Source organism: Balaenoptera acutorostrata, chromosome 16 (genome assembly GCF_949987535.1).
Source record: "Balaenoptera acutorostrata chromosome 16, mBalAcu1.1, whole genome shotgun sequence".
In the NCBI taxonomy this organism is placed as follows: Eukaryota; Metazoa; Chordata; class Mammalia; order Artiodactyla; family Balaenopteridae; genus Balaenoptera; species Balaenoptera acutorostrata.
Window position 1 is genome coordinate 4,738,210 of NC_080079.1, and position 14,908 is coordinate 4,753,117.

General features: G+C 48.4%; 1 protein-coding gene across 1 annotated transcript; it reads left to right on the forward strand.

The window, feature by feature from the left end:
* Positions 1-569: 569 nt before the first annotated feature.
* On the forward strand, positions 570-14,644 carry CLRN3 (clarin 3). The gene is made up of 3 exons (XM_007173299.2): positions 570-928; positions 7,110-7,289; positions 12,806-14,644. The coding sequence occupies exons 1-3, from the start codon at positions 700-702 to the stop codon at positions 13,084-13,086; spliced, it is 690 nt and encodes a 229-aa protein (XP_007173361.2). The 5' UTR covers positions 570-699; the 3' UTR covers positions 13,087-14,644.
* The last annotated feature ends 264 nt before the right edge of the window (positions 14,645-14,908 follow it).

Sequence of the window (14,908 nt, forward strand, 5' to 3'; positions counted from 1 at the left end):
TTTTTTTTGTTATAAAGCAGAAACTAACACACCATTGTAAAGCAATTATACTCCAATAAAGATGTTAAAAAAAAAATTAATGTGCAGGTGTGATCCAATTTGAAAGAGGAAATTTGAAAGGTGCACTTCTTTATCAAGGTCTAAAAATAAGGTGTCAACTTTTCTCTTTTCACTCTCCAGTATCTTTAGCAAGGGCTTCATCTCCTTAGGGTTTCCTTTTGGAACACTTGTTAGGGTCAAGTCATTAACCTTGGTAGGTGGGACTCTGTGTTGTCAGCTGCTAGAATCAGCAACATTTGGGGGGTGCGGATCCTTTGCTCCCTCATTATTTAGGAATTCTAGTTCTCTCCTGATGTGGTAGGCTGAACTTTATTCCAAGGCACTTGAAAAAGAGTTATAAATTAATTGTGATTGAGGAAGTCTTGGAAAGACCATGCCTACCCCCTTGTTCCTGCTGGTTGGCTGTAACCATAGCAACCTCTTACTCCAGACCAAAGTTCAGCTACTGTAAATCTTTATGACCATGTTCATAGTCCAACGTTCATTAGTATGACCCTTCCTCATGGAGAGCAACGTTTTATATCTTACAAGCAAGTGTTAGACTCCATTTCTAAATACTGGACTCCAAATGAGAAGGTCCAGAAATATTATAAAAAGATCTTTGTTTTTTTACCCTAGGATCCTTATTTTCCTGAGAAGATGCCTACGGCAACGAAAAGTTTGATGTTCTTATCCAGCTTTGTCACAAGCTTGGGGGCTTCCATCGTAATTTGTTCTATTCTTACAACTCAAGAATGGGTCCGCAGTACAGTTGGCATTAGTGACACTTCTTCGAATGGTAGTGTGATCATCACCTACGGACTCTTTCGTGGGAAGAGTATTCAAGAATTGAATCATGGACTTGCAGAATCAGACAAAAATTTTGAAGGTAAATCATAACTCGTTTGAATGGATACAGTGAGATTGAATTAACTGGGTAAGATTCATACCATCCTGTATTTGGGCCAAATAGCCCTTCAAAAGTAATTTCCTTGTGAACTTAGCTGGGCTGTAGATATGAACGCATATTTTTAATTTTGAAAGTTCACTGAATCATTATTTCAGCTTCCTCGGTTCTGGTTGTGTCTATTAGCAAAACAGTCTAAATCATTCTAGCAGAGGCTATGCTTAAACAGTACTACAGAGTGTATTGATAGGTAAATAGTTAAGTAAAAATATGGAGCACCAACATGGTATTCTACAGCCAGTAGGGAGAACATTTTTAACTGTATTGACTATGGATTTTTAGTTGGAGCAAGAACCTCTGTCCAGAACTTCATTACTGGCATCTACGCAAGGAAAAAATAAAGTGGAAAGTATGGACAATTTCTTATCCTTATATCTCAAGTTCATTTCTTTCACTGATTTGAATTTGCAGTCTTACCTCCAATATCTCATTGCTGTTGGAATTGATATTAAATTTCCATTAAGTCTATTAATCGAATATTTTACAGGAATTCCTAAATTTTTTTCTGATTTCATACACACTAATGTCCTACTCTTAATGGGTGGAAAACAAAAATTCCTTGAGAATGATAAGTTGAATTTAGCTATTTGTTTGGCATTTGAAGTTTGAATATATACCATTATGTTTTCTAAATTTAAAACCAAATTTGTAACTTGTTTACCACCTTAAATGGACTTTGTTTCAAAGGGTGCTGCGTGTAGCTCACTACACAGGCTTTATCAGGTATTATGCAGTCATTACCTCTTTCCTTATAAACATACATCATTTTCTGCCTTATACAAATGTAATGTTTAGCCCTCATGCCCTGCATAATGGTGGGACATTAGCTTTTGACATTAGCTCCAAGTTCTAGCTCTAATTTGTGACTTTATTAATGAAATGATTTCCTTAAATCCAGAGCAACATAATTATATTTCCAAATTACAAATTTGCCTTTTAGACCTTAGCAAAAGCAACGTCTCCCCCAGTATTTTAGCAGTGTTACACATCTCCTCTGGTACCAGCCTCAGGTCCTCAGGAAAATGAGGAATATTCTCTTTGCGGCGACTAGAAAAGAAGACTTTCAAAGATTCACTCCCATTTTCAGTTCTGTGAATAGCATTTGCGAAACCAAAACTTGTTCTACTTCCTGAATTTCCAGACACTTGTAAAATTTTTAAAATACGAGAAAACAGCCTGTGAATTTTTTGATTTTCATACAGTGTCTGTTTGGAACCAGTTGGCTCCGATTTGAGATAACTGGCTTCAATGAGATCCCTGACTCCTTACATCCAGAGAAGCGCCGAAGAGGCCCGGGTGGGTCAGCGCCTGGTTCTAGAACCCCATGGGAGTGATGTGAGCACAGTGGCTTTGGGAGGGCAGGGACAGCTGTGGTCAAGGATAGCTCTGAAGGCGGCAGGGCAGCCCAGTGGGCCCACAGAGGAGGTGAAATATTTGCATTTGCTTTGCCTGGCTCTCTATTTTTACTCTTTTTTCTTTTTCCTACTTTTACTCTTTTCCCCAGAGAGCCACATTGCAACTTCAAGTCACCGTATCCAGTCACCCCAGGGGCTGTAGAAGATAAACGACCTCCCAGGCACTGAGATGCTGCACAATTGCAGGGCGTTAAAATTGTCTAGGGACACCTCAGAGCCCAGGGGGTCTTCAGTGTTGATGGTTTTAGCAGTCGTTGAACTGGGAACACTTGCAAACAGTCTTCTTGGAGAGGGAAAAGTCACGTAACCCGAATGTAGATGGTGGTTCAGCTGGTGCAGGTGTGTGGACATGGTCCCCCGGGAGCAGAACTGCAAACGTGCAGTGAGACAGGTTCTTTAGGACCCCACGGGCTCATTTCCAATCAGAAACCAACCATTGGCAGTACAACAAAATCATCGTATAAATGCCACTTTCCTGCCCTGCCGTGGTGGATTGCCTTTTAGTATGAGAAGTTAACCATGTCAGTTTCTTAGCTAGGATGAGGTCACACTGAAATCTCCAAAGAGTTACGAATGTTGCAAAGCTCTGCTATATTTCTACATAGGATTTATCACATGGTGCCAATTTGGGGCTGTAGATTTTGAAATGAAGTGATGATGGCTGAGTTCAACTTGCCAAAATAATTCAGCCTACAATACGCCAATTGGTGAGGAAAAGAATCAGTCCAACCTGGGGAGGGAACTCTCCGTGGTGTAGCTAGATTGTTCGGGCAGCTCAGGCTCACCAGGAGCTCTACTAGCCGCATCCAGAGGCATCCCAGCTTGTCCAACACCCAGATGAGAAGTGCCAGGTGTCCACCAGTGAGCACGTTGCCTTGCTACTCCAAAGATTCTGGATATTTAATTTTGGTTCAAAAAAACCTTCCTGAGCAGCTACTATGTGAGTGAGGGGCTTGGATCCCAAGCGGAACTGCACAGAGCTGGGTGGACTCACCACTTAGTCTTCCTAGAGAAAGACCCCGACCCCATCAGTTAAATCCATCAGCCGGCACTACTTGTAGGACAAAGGTGTGTGCAGGTCACTATGAGAACAAGGGGGAGTTTCACCCCAAATGTGCCTCCCCCTGCCCACTACTCTCTTTTCACTACCTACCCCTTTTGTTCTGGGGGAACTCAAAGTTGTACTATTGGCTCAAGCTAAAAATAATGAGGAAAGTGAGTCGGCTGCCAAAATCAATTAACTGCAAGAATGACTGAACTGAAGAAATGAGGTTTGTATCTCCAGAATTTACAAAAAACCCCTTCTTACTACTCCTAAGTGTCCTCCCATACATATCCCATACTTTCCCCCCGGGGTGGGAGCGACATATCATTTGTCCCCAGAGACGTGACCACACTGGGAGGTGGAGTATAAAGGGGCAGAAAAAGCTTTCCCCCATCCTTCTTTCCGAGACAACCCTCGTCAATTTCCTAGAGGCTGAAGCCATCAGCTGGGATGTCCTGGGAGAGCTCCTAGGCCACACTCTGGGATCCATGGAGTTAATGAGCCCTTCCAGGGATACACTGTGGTCCAGGGACTGAGAAGCTCCACTGGGTCAGGCCCCCTGGTGACCAGGTGCTTGAGGAGGGGGTGGAGGCCATTCCTCCGCACAAAAAAGCCACCGGCTCTCCCTCAATTTCCAAGGACTTCCTGAAAAGCAGAGCTAGAAGGCCAGTGGGGCTTGAGTATCAATGTCCAGGCACAGGAAGCCCGGATGTCCGGATGACCCCCATGTGTGCACTGCCCACCACCCAGTACATTTCGGCCTCCCAGCTGCAGGAGCCGTGGCCTCTTTCCCCGGGGCTGCCAGAATCCGAGCGATTACTGTCAATTGTGAGGTGGCTTTCTCGATTCCGATGCTTGACCCCTCAAAGGAAGGAAAAAGAACAGAATGTATTTGCTAATTTTGTAGGCAGAGAGCAGCTGTCAGATGCTGTGGGGGTTGATTGTGATTTCATTCTTGCCAACTTTCACTGAATTTCCAGCTTTCATTGTCTGAGTTCTGAGCCAGGAAGGGGAGGGGAGATATAGCTGTCATACCTGTGTGGCAGGGAATTCAGAAGGCCGAAATAGAATTTGGAAATATGGCAGTTAAAATTAAGATAAATTGTCACCTTAATTCATAGAAAAGTGTGAGTCAGTAGACTCCAAATGGACTCCCTTTTGAGAACTGATGTCTAGTAGATCTTACCAACAGTCAAAAAGAAAGCCAAACCTGACTGTCACTTTCTAATATACTCTGAAAAGGTGGAATGTTCACCATTTGCAAATGAACATCCATTTACAGCTTTTAATAAGAAAGCTTCCCCAGGGCAATTTGGTGCCTTGCACACAGGACGTTTTACCCACGCTGAAATTTTTATTTTCTAGTTAAGTATCCAAATTTTGTCTTATTGGCTAAGGACAGAGGTCATTTAGTCCCCAGCAAACTTCTGATTCGATGCTGGAGTTTCCTCCTTCATGCTCAGGCAGAGGCTGTGGGAGTGTGGTACAAACAGGAGCAGTTCTTGCCGGTGGTGACTAAGTTTGGAAACATCTGCAGCATTTGACCCTGCACCTCTGAACAGGTGTGTCCTGCTTCTTGTTTCTCCTATTCTGGTGTCATCTTCCACGAGCTGCAAAATAGGTGTGTGCTACATCACAGCCATGCCAAGCCCTCACCACTGCATCTCCGGGGTGAGCCAGGCAAAGGAGCTAGAGCCTCGGGCTTGAGGGCAGGGCCTTCGGAACTGTCCCAGCCCAGACGGCTTCCCGGAGGGCAGGGGGCCCATTGGGCACCACCCATCCCCATGCAGGCAACAGGGGGTGGCAGAGAGGACCGCATTCTCAGTTTAATCAATGCCTTTCAGAGTTCTTACCTGGAGTGCATAACAGAGGGGGCTGAGCTGAGAACTTAGCCCTTCCCATGGGTTAATAACAGAAACAGTGACAAGGGCTGGGCACTGCTAGGGACGAGCAGACTGGACGTGTGTGCGCTGACCTTTGCACCCAGGCCCGTCTCACTGAGTGGTGAACTCAAGGCCTCTGTGTTGCTGAACTGGTATTTCCCTCTTCTGTCCTCTCTGGTCTCCCATGGGGTTTGAAGGGCTGGAGCTGTGCTCACGGGAGGACATACCCACATTTCTTTTCTCCCGCCCCTTGTCTTTCCTGACTCCTTTCTTGTCTGCTGGCCACACCCTCCTGCCTGCTGGACAGCCCTGTGCTCTTGGCATTCTATCCCTGCTCTGTCTGGAGACACTTCCAGCCCTGGGCTTGGCCACGTGATGTGGCCATCGGGATGAATTCTCTCACACACGAGGGTCTTTACAACCAGATCCCCAACGTCCAGATGTGTGAAGGCAGATTTGCTGGCCAAATCTCTTTCATGCCCACCCTCTGTCCGATGACAGGAAATTTACCTCCCTCGCAAAGTACCGCTGATTTAAAAAGAAAAACATCTGAACTAATAACATGTGGGTATTCAGAGATGGAGAGAGGATGGACCCCGCACAAGTATCGTCACATCTTATCGGGAGAGTTGAGCCCATCTGGCCAGCACGGGTAGGGAGGTAAAGTCAGACTAAATGTGTGCGGAGTCGGGACCAGGCTGGCAGGACCTTTAGAATCACGTCTTATGAAGAACACATTGGGGTTTATACCCCTTTTCAAATATTGGGAAAGGCTCCAGGCAGGAGAGGAGGGAGTGGATTCTGCGTCACTCCAAAAGAGGATTAGGATCCAGGGTAAATGTTGTAGAGACGCAGAATGAAAAACCTTTAAATGACTAAGGAGACGCAGTGATGGAAAAGGCCACCTTGCAAAGAGAGGACTCCTTGCTGCCAGGACACGTTTCAGGAGGAGGCTGCAGATCTCCTCTGGCTCCCAGGGCCCCTTTCTTGAAAATGCGCCATCCACAGAGGAACAAGAAGGTTTCCATGGCCGTTCTGGTTTCTGTTCTTTAAAGCTGCTCTGGGGTGAAGATGTGAGAGGCTCCTGCTCTCTCCCAGGGGACCTGAAAAACAAGAATGGAAAGAAGGAAGCTTTTACTTTTTCTTTCCCACCCCCATCATGGTTCTAACACCTTGTAATTCCCAGTGATGGTGTTACTACATTACCAAGAACTCTGAAATCTTTTTCCCAATTTACCTTTTTCCTTCTGTCGCTGTGACTTTCACAGAACCTCTTGGTAAACACTTTATTGAATGTGCTGGCAATCTCCTAAGGGCCTAAAACACACTGGCTGCTCTTGGAGATGTTTATAAACGCATGGCTGGGTTTCCAGGTAAGTGGGGGGCAGAGCGCGTCTCTGGTGTCTGCTCATTTTGTAAACAAAGGACAGAGCGGAGGAAACAGATGCCTGGGGAGGCTGCCTGCTGGTGGTTAGAAAGAGGAGAACAGCAAAAGCAGGAACTGATGGCAAACGGCCCAGGGCACCTGTGTTTCATGTTACACAAGTGCATATCCATGTCTGGAGCTCCCCTACACTTAAGAAGTATGCAAATTTTATGAAAAGACTGACAGTTTCTAACCCCAGTGCCTAAGCGGGTAGAATGGGGAAGGAGGTAGAATGGGGAAGGAGGTAGAATGGGGTGCGTGAGGGTGGACCTGCCCTCCGGTCCAGAGTTGGTCTTTGCATTTGGTGCCACGTGCTTACCAAACATTGCTTTAGTTTTAGGGACATTGAACAATTCTTCCCCAAAGACTCTGCACTTGGTGGTCATCCTGTTCCTGGTCCTCAGTTTGTTGACTTCACTGTTGAGCTCTGGGTTCACCTTCTACAACACCGTCAGCAACCCCTATCAGACGTTCTTGGGACCGATGGGGGTGTACACCTGGAGCGGACTCAGCGGTGAGTATTGGCCGAGACGACGTGCTCTCTGCCTCCGTCCCCCTGCTTCCCTCTCACACACGTGGACACACACGGTCACGGTCGAGCCATGGGTGTTAAGAGGGCCTCCTGTGTGCTGAGTTGCGTGCTGGGGGCTGAAGTTTATTTTTGTAAACTTACAGCATTTATTCAGTATCTTTGGAAATAAAATTCTGTTTTAGGTGCCCAGGTAAGAGACCAGAGTGAGGTGAGGAAGGCGTGTTAGGTGTTAAAATATATGACATACCCAGTCTTTGCTTTGGAGTATCTGGCGTAAGGAGTTGAACAAAAAACACACGCATCCACAAAACATTCACTGGGCTCCTGCCGTGTGCTTGACTCCAAATGAGGCTCCACGTGATGTGTGGAAGTCAACACGTGAACACACATGCATGTGTGTTATTTAGTCTCCTTCTTGTCCCCATAGAACAGCAGTCAACTTGGCTTAAAATCTAAACCTGAGCGTGGCACAGAGAGCCACCAAGAATGCCATTTTGGAGAATCTGGGGCCAATGCCCTTCTTGTGGGCAACCTGTGAGTCCCGGATGTTGCTGGGCGGTGCTGCTAGGTTGTGTGACTTGTTTGCTGGGAAAGGTATTGGGGTGGGGGATGGGAAGTGGGGCCCAGCTTGAGTCACAGTGTTTTGGACTTTCTCTGGGTCTCTGGACTCTGTGGCCACTGTGTCTGCCCAGGGACGCGGTCACGTGGGAGCCTCGTTGCCCCTGCCGGGCAGCCGGGTTTCTCCTGCTCTTTCCCTCCCTCCACCATGAGAACCTGATCTCGAGATCGGATCAGAAGCAGCCCATCCTGCTAACCAGACGGCTCTGGAGGTGATCGCGTGTAAGCCACAGGTGGTGCATTTTTTTTTTTAATAAGTTACTTTATTTTTATAAATTTTTTTTAAAATTTTATTTTTGGCTGCGTTGGGTGTTCGTTGCTGCGCACAGACTTTCTCTAGTTGCGGCGAACAGGGGCTACTCTTGGTTGTGGTGCGCGGGCCTCTCATGGCAGTGGCCTCTCTTGTTGCGGAGCGCAGGCTCTAGAGCGCAGGCTCAGTGGTTGTGGCGCACGGGCTTAGCTGCTCCGTGGCATGTGGGATCTTCCCGGACCAGGGCTCGAACCCGTGTCCCCTGCAGTGGCAGGCAGATTCTCAACCACTGCGCCACCAAGGAAGGCCGGTGGTGCATTTTTAACACAGACCAGGAATGTTCAGGGACAAAGAAAGGTGCCCTGGATATTAGGCTGTAAGGAAGCCTCAGAGGAGGGGCTCTGGGCAGCAGCTCTCTCCCGTCCCCCTGCCGAGAGGCCGTCCTCACACTGGCCGGTGCAGGTGGCAGGAGGGGCCCCTGTGCTGTGGTTCCCAGCGGTGCTGAGAACGAACACGCGGCTCTCGCGGGAGGGAAGCCCTGGCTGCAGCCCTGGCTGGTGCGAGTGTGTCAACACTTCCACTGCGGCCTTTTTCAAGCTAATGGTTGAGGAGATGTGTGAGCCAGTCCCAGCCCAGCATGGATACAAGGGAGAGCCATGCAACTCACTGATCAAGCAAGCGCAGTTCATAACTATCGTGCACCACAATGGTGGAAACTTGGGCTGCCCTGGGCAAGCCTGCACCATGGCCACGTCGCACGCTCACCCCCCAGCTCTGAGCGTTTGGTGTCAGGCTGGTGTAGCCACACCCACACACGACTAGCCCTTTCCTTTCTTTCTGTGCTTTTATTACCCAGTGGTAAAAACAAACAAATGCCCCAATTTAAAGGGCATCTGCTGTGCGCCAGTCACAACAGTCCTGCTGAATGAGTATTCCTGCTTCCTGGCTCACAGTGGAGCTGGGGGAATTGGTTCCAAACTCAGAGATCCTCATCCAAATGCCCAGGTTCCTTGCCCCAAGCTGTTTCTAGGACGGTAGTTCACCTCCGTCAACCAAAGCAAAGGCAAGACTCATTGGCACTCATTGCCAGGGTAAAAAATAGATTATTTTAATTTTTGCTTATATGATTAAGAAGCTAAGGGACACTGTGGCTTCAGGTACAGCTGGATCCAGGGTCTCAGCCAGCACCGTCAGAACTCTGTTTTCCTCCAGTGTTCCCTCTATCATTAAGCAGCTGGGCTGGTCCTCTTAAAGGCAAGAGGGCTGCCAGCCCTTCTTGGCCCATCACCAATGCAGCAACCCCAGGAGAAAAGATGACTTTTCCCCCCAAATCTGACTCTCACTGGAATTGCCCTTCTCCATTTCTGGAGCAAGCTCCATGGCCGGCAGGGTTGAATTCACTGACTGAGCCCCTTGGCAGAGGACTGACCACCTGGGAGCTGGGGAGGATGGATCCGAGAGGAACATCGGGCTCTTGGACCAGACGGGAAGGTCCGATGTGGGCCCAGCGGGACAAAGCTGGGCCCCGTTCCTCGATCTACACCTGCAGGGCTCGGAGCGCATCCCTCCATCTCGGCAGGAGGGAGCCCCAGGCTTTCAGCCTCTTTCTCCATGGTCAAGTCTAAGCTGGCTTTGCACAGGGCACGTTTGTGGAGGAAAACATGGAAAATGGGGCCTGCAGCCTCCCTCACCCTGGTCCCCACCTGCTTCTAACAACAAAAAATTGTTTGCCAGGCAGCAAACTCCCGCCATGTTCCCTCCCAGGCTTGGGGCAAGTTCTGACACACAGAGAGGCTGTGAGCTGGGCAGAAACACACTCGGAGACTTTGACTTTGACTCTCTGTTCAGCATTTGGCTTTGCCTCTGAAGGCCCTCACAGCCTCCAGCTTTGATAGGGCAGACTTGGGCCCCGAGTTTGGTCGGAGAACTTAATGAAAACTCAGTTCATGGGAGGCTCAACCTGCAGAGGGTTTTGGCCACAGAGATGCCATCACTGTGTCCTTGCCTTGGGTCACCGTGGGGAGAGGGCAGGGGTCAGGCTGCCCTCAGGGGTCCTGGAGGCAGAGGGAAGGGCCACACACCCCTCTCCAGGCTGGGCTTGGAAACCCTCTCCTTGGCTGCAAGGAAGAAGAGGGAGTGGTTCGCTAGTTTGTTTCTGAAGGATCAGGAGGGGGTTCTGCTTTTTTAAAAAATTTATTTTTGGCTGTGTTGGGTCTTCGTTGCTGCATGCAGGCTCTCTCTAGTTGCAGCAAGCGAGGGCTACTCTTCATTGAGGTACACAGGCTTCTCATTGCAGTGGCTTCTCTTGTGGAGCACGGGCTCTAGGCGAGTGGGCTTCAGTAGTTGTGGCTCGCGTGCTCAGTAGTTGTGGCTCATAAGCTCTAGAGTGCAAGCTCAGTAGTTGTGGTGCACGGGCTTCTCATTGCGGTGGCTTCTCTTGTTGCGGAGCACGGGCTCTAGGCACATGGGCTTCAGTAGTTGTGGTGCACGGGCTCAGTAGTTGTGGCACTTGGGCTCTAGGAGCACTGGCTTCAGTAGTTGTGGCACACGGGCTCTAGAGTGCAGGCTCAGTAGTTGTGGCGCACGGGCTTAGTTGCTCCACAGCATGTGGGATCTTCCCACGCCAGGGCTCGAACCGTGTCCCCTGCGTTGGCAGGTGGATTCTTAACCACTGCACCACCAGGGGAGCCCTGGGATTCTGCTTTGAGGAGAAAAATACCAGCATCACCTCCCGGGCCCCTGTGCCCTCTGACCCCAGCCTGGCGTGGCCCAACCCTGACCCCAGGGGATAGAACTGTAGTCTGAGAGACGATGGAGCCGGAGAGAACCTTGCAGACGGTGTGTCCCAACACATTTGATCCTCAGCCCAGGAACCGAGAGCAGAGCGTAACCCGGCAGCTCACACGGCCCGATGGGGACAGGCTGGGGAGGGAAGCCAGTGTCCTGAGCCTTCAGGGGCTCCTCCTTCTACCAGGGGCTCCCTCCAGGCCCAGTGGATCTTCCGTCCCAGAAGCCGGACGACAGGCTGTGAGAGGCGTGCCCCTTTTCAGGGGGCTCAGGTCAGCATCCGTGTCCCTGACGGCCTCTCCCAATTCAAATCAAAGCATCCACTTCAGGAAAAAGCATTTAACCCATTTCCATCCTACCCCTTTATGACTAAGCTTTCATTAGAAACCTCCCAAGAGCACAATGAAGGATAATTAAGGGGTGTGAGACGCATAGCGCAGAGAGCAGGGGGTTTGTATGTACCCACTCCTTTTATGATTAAAAAATAAAACCATTAGGTTGAGGATGAAAGACCGTCATCACGGAGAGTGAGAACTCCTCACGCAGAAGCCCTCTCATTAGGGCCTCTGGAGGGCCGTTCCCTGGGTGTGGGTTACGATCAGGACAAGTTTGATGCCAAAATGTCCTTCTAGTTCTGGGTAAATGTCAGCAGATGACGAGTCACGCAGCCTGGGTCCCAGAGGACCTCCGTCCTGGGGATTCCCGGACAGCCACCCGGCGCGCTCAGGCCCTGCTCCACCCGATGGTGCGCCGGTGGCATCAGGAGTCTGGAATGTCTGCGTCCTGACCTTCCTCCTCCCGCCTTTTTAAACAGTTTTATTGAGATATGACTCACATACCATGCAGTTCACCTATTTAACCTGTGCCATTCAGTGGTTTTAGTGTGTTCACGGATCTGTGCAACCATCACCACAGTTGATTCTAGAATATTTTCATGGTCTCAAAAGGAAACTCCCCCCCCACCCCAGCCCATCCCCAGTCCTAAGCAGCCACGAATCTACTTTGTGTCTCTAGCTCGCACCCTTTGGAGGATGAGGGCTGAGGCTTGGGGATGCTAAGCTCGTCTCCCAGGGCCAGTAGCCGGAGCCCTTGAACCCTGCTCTCTCTGACTCCAGAGCTGCGCTCCGTAACTAGGCCAAAGGAGCTTTCCAAAGTCAAAATGGAGGAATGCTCTCTAGTGAAGGACGTTGTGAAGAATAAAAAAGGGAAGGTAAACAATTTAAAAGGCTCTTCTAAAATGAGTTTAGTAAAGAGATCCTTCCTGGTTAAATGCTGTACTCCGTTGTGTGTAGAATGAAATCCCAGCTCCCGAGCCGGCATTCAGGGCTCTCCAGGTGGGCTCATCCTCTGTAACCAGTGCTCAGGACCCTCAGGACCCCTCCCCGTCAGATGAGCTTGTGCCTCACAGACCCGAATGCTCTGAGTTCATCATCCACCACGAGTCTCTGTTGGGGCTGCCTTTTCTATCTGTCCTCCCTCGGCCTTCCCATTCCGCTGGCCTCTCTAGATAGTTTCCCCGTTGACCCCCGTGTTCAAGCATTTATTCATCACTCATTCAGCACACCTGCTATTGCCCAGGGAAGTGGGCAGAGCAGCTCCTTCTGGAAGGACTTGAGCTGAATGCTTGTCCCTGTCCGCAACTGCCCTGCACCAGCTTTAGCATTTGGAGCCTAGAATCTAGCTCGCGTCTTTCATTTCTTTTACATTCTCCCTAATGCTTAAAAGAGAGTAAATCCCAGTGTAGATATTCAGTGAGTACCCATAGAGTACGTGTGGTAAAGGAAAACAGTGACATTAAAAAATGTATCACCGTGTTACCTATGAAACTATTTCTTCCTTTCAGCATCCTCCATATTCATAACCATGGTGCTCTTTGTGGGGAACACACAGTCCAATCACCTCTCAGAAGAGCTGGCCCAGAGGCTCTACCCACTTTATCCGGCAGCCACTCACCGAGGAGCGTCCCACAGTTACGGATACTCGTTCTGGCTCTCTCTGCTCGTCATTCTTCTAAACGTAGTCACCGTGGTCGTCATCATCTTCTACCAGAAGGCCAGACACCAGAGGAAGCAGGAGCAGAAAAAGCCCATGGAATATGCCCCAAGGGATGGAATTTTATTCTGAACTCTGTACCCGCATTTGGTGGTTAGGTCTACTCTGTTGTGTGCCGGCTCCCCTAGTGGTAACTGGCTGGCTTGTCTGCAGGTAAAGTGCAGCCCTGTTTGACTGTCATTCCGTGACAGTTTTTGTATCTCATGACACTATGTTCTTCATAACTGATGTACCCTTGCAAAAGGATTCTTCCCACGAGGGTGGGGAAGATGAAAGAGAAAGCTCTCCAGTCCTTGTAGTGTTCAAAGCAGCAGAATGATTGTGAGCCTACGGACCCTTCTGACCGGGTCTCAATCTCTTAGGTAATAAAGCTTTGGGTTACACATCTTCCCTTTGAGTTGCTCAAAGCACTTTGGTACCTATGATCTCATTCAGGAGAGACCACGCATTTTTCTTCCACTCTATGAATGAAGACTTCCAGGCACAGAGAGATTCAGAACTTGTTTTTCCCAGACCAGGTGTTGGAAGCAAAAGGAGAGACTTAGGGGTGTACGACCTGGTCCTCTGGACCCTCAACCGCCAATATAACTTAAACCCAATGGTGACTAGAAATGCTGATATTCATTTTTGAGTTTCCAAGATGGGTTTTTTTGTAGGGAAAAGATTAGGAAGGAAGAAGATCAAGGAAAGATTAAAATTATAGCCCTACAGCCTCATGCTAAGAAGGTTAAATATATTTTTGCTTTAAAAAGATTGTGGTGAATTCAGTCAAAAGAGAAATGTCATATTGTGGTAAGTTCTAAAAACCCCATCAACCAACCCTCTGCTTAGTTGCTGCAGTGTCACCGACACAGGTGTAGATGGTCAGGTGGGAGTGTATCACCCATCAGCAGACTCCTGCCCAGCCAGAGGCTAAGAAATGGGTTCCAGCTCTATGGCTTGCAGGCATACCCTGATTCAGGGCCAGGGCAGGTGCACAGCACAGGTGATGGGTTGCCTTCTAAGAACAGGTGGGTGGAACGAGTTCATGGCCTCATGAGAGGACAATGGGTGACCTGAAATATTTTAAAAGACACCAGATGGATTCGACCTACTTCGCCAGTAGGATATTCTCCCGGAAAATCACTTTGAGAATCTTTTGGGCTTGACAGAACACTGACAGAATTCTGAAATAATCACCTTTCATGTCTTGATGGAACCAGAGCCAAAAGAAGCAGAATTCCCTTAGTGTAATTTACAAAGCAGCAGCTCTTTGGACAGAAAGATACATCCTTTATGAAACTGGCAGAGATTAACCATCTTCTTACCCATTACTTTTTAACAATCTGTCTTAGAAATAACATTTTTCATTCAAGAAACATGCACTGAATACCTGCGATGTGATTAATGCCTTGCTAAGCCAGGTACCTGCCCCCACGGAGATCACAACTGAACAGTCAAGACAGACATTCAAAAAGCAGTCACTAATTCCGTGTGAAATCCGTTCTTAGTCACAAAACTGTGTTCATCCTTTGAAAGGTCAGTTCTCCATAACCTCCCTCTGCCAAATCCTACTAAAGTCAAAATTACTCTAATAAATCAACTTAGTGTGAAACTGAGCATATTAAAAATATGATTACCCACAGTGAAACTGTTCTAAATTCTTTGAAGCTAAAAACATTTATGTTCTTTGGAAGTTTGAATTTTATATCATATTTTGATAATAGGGATGAGTAACAAAGAGGAAACAAATTTGCCCTCACATCCTGTATCAGTACGAAGGATTCTGTAGCTGGTGAAGACTGTGTTTACTCATCTCAGCATTGGAGCAGAGCTCGGTTTCTTTAGGGGACAAACTATCTTAATCCTTATATCACAAATGGTCTTTGAGGAACCATTTAAGACACGGGAAAAT

Excerpts from the sequence above, each read along its gene's own strand:
- CLRN3 (XM_007173299.2), top strand. The coding sequence starts at position 700 with ATGCCTACGGCAACGAAAAGTTTGATGTTCTTATCCAGCTTTGTCACA. Across the intron at positions 929-7,109 it reads ATCAGACAAAAATTTTGAAG|TTTTAGGGACATTGAACAAT; the intron begins GTAAATCATAAC and ends ACATTGCTTTAG. Across the intron at positions 7,290-12,805 it reads CACCTGGAGCGGACTCAGCG|CATCCTCCATATTCATAACC; the intron begins GTGAGTATTGGC and ends TCTTCCTTTCAG.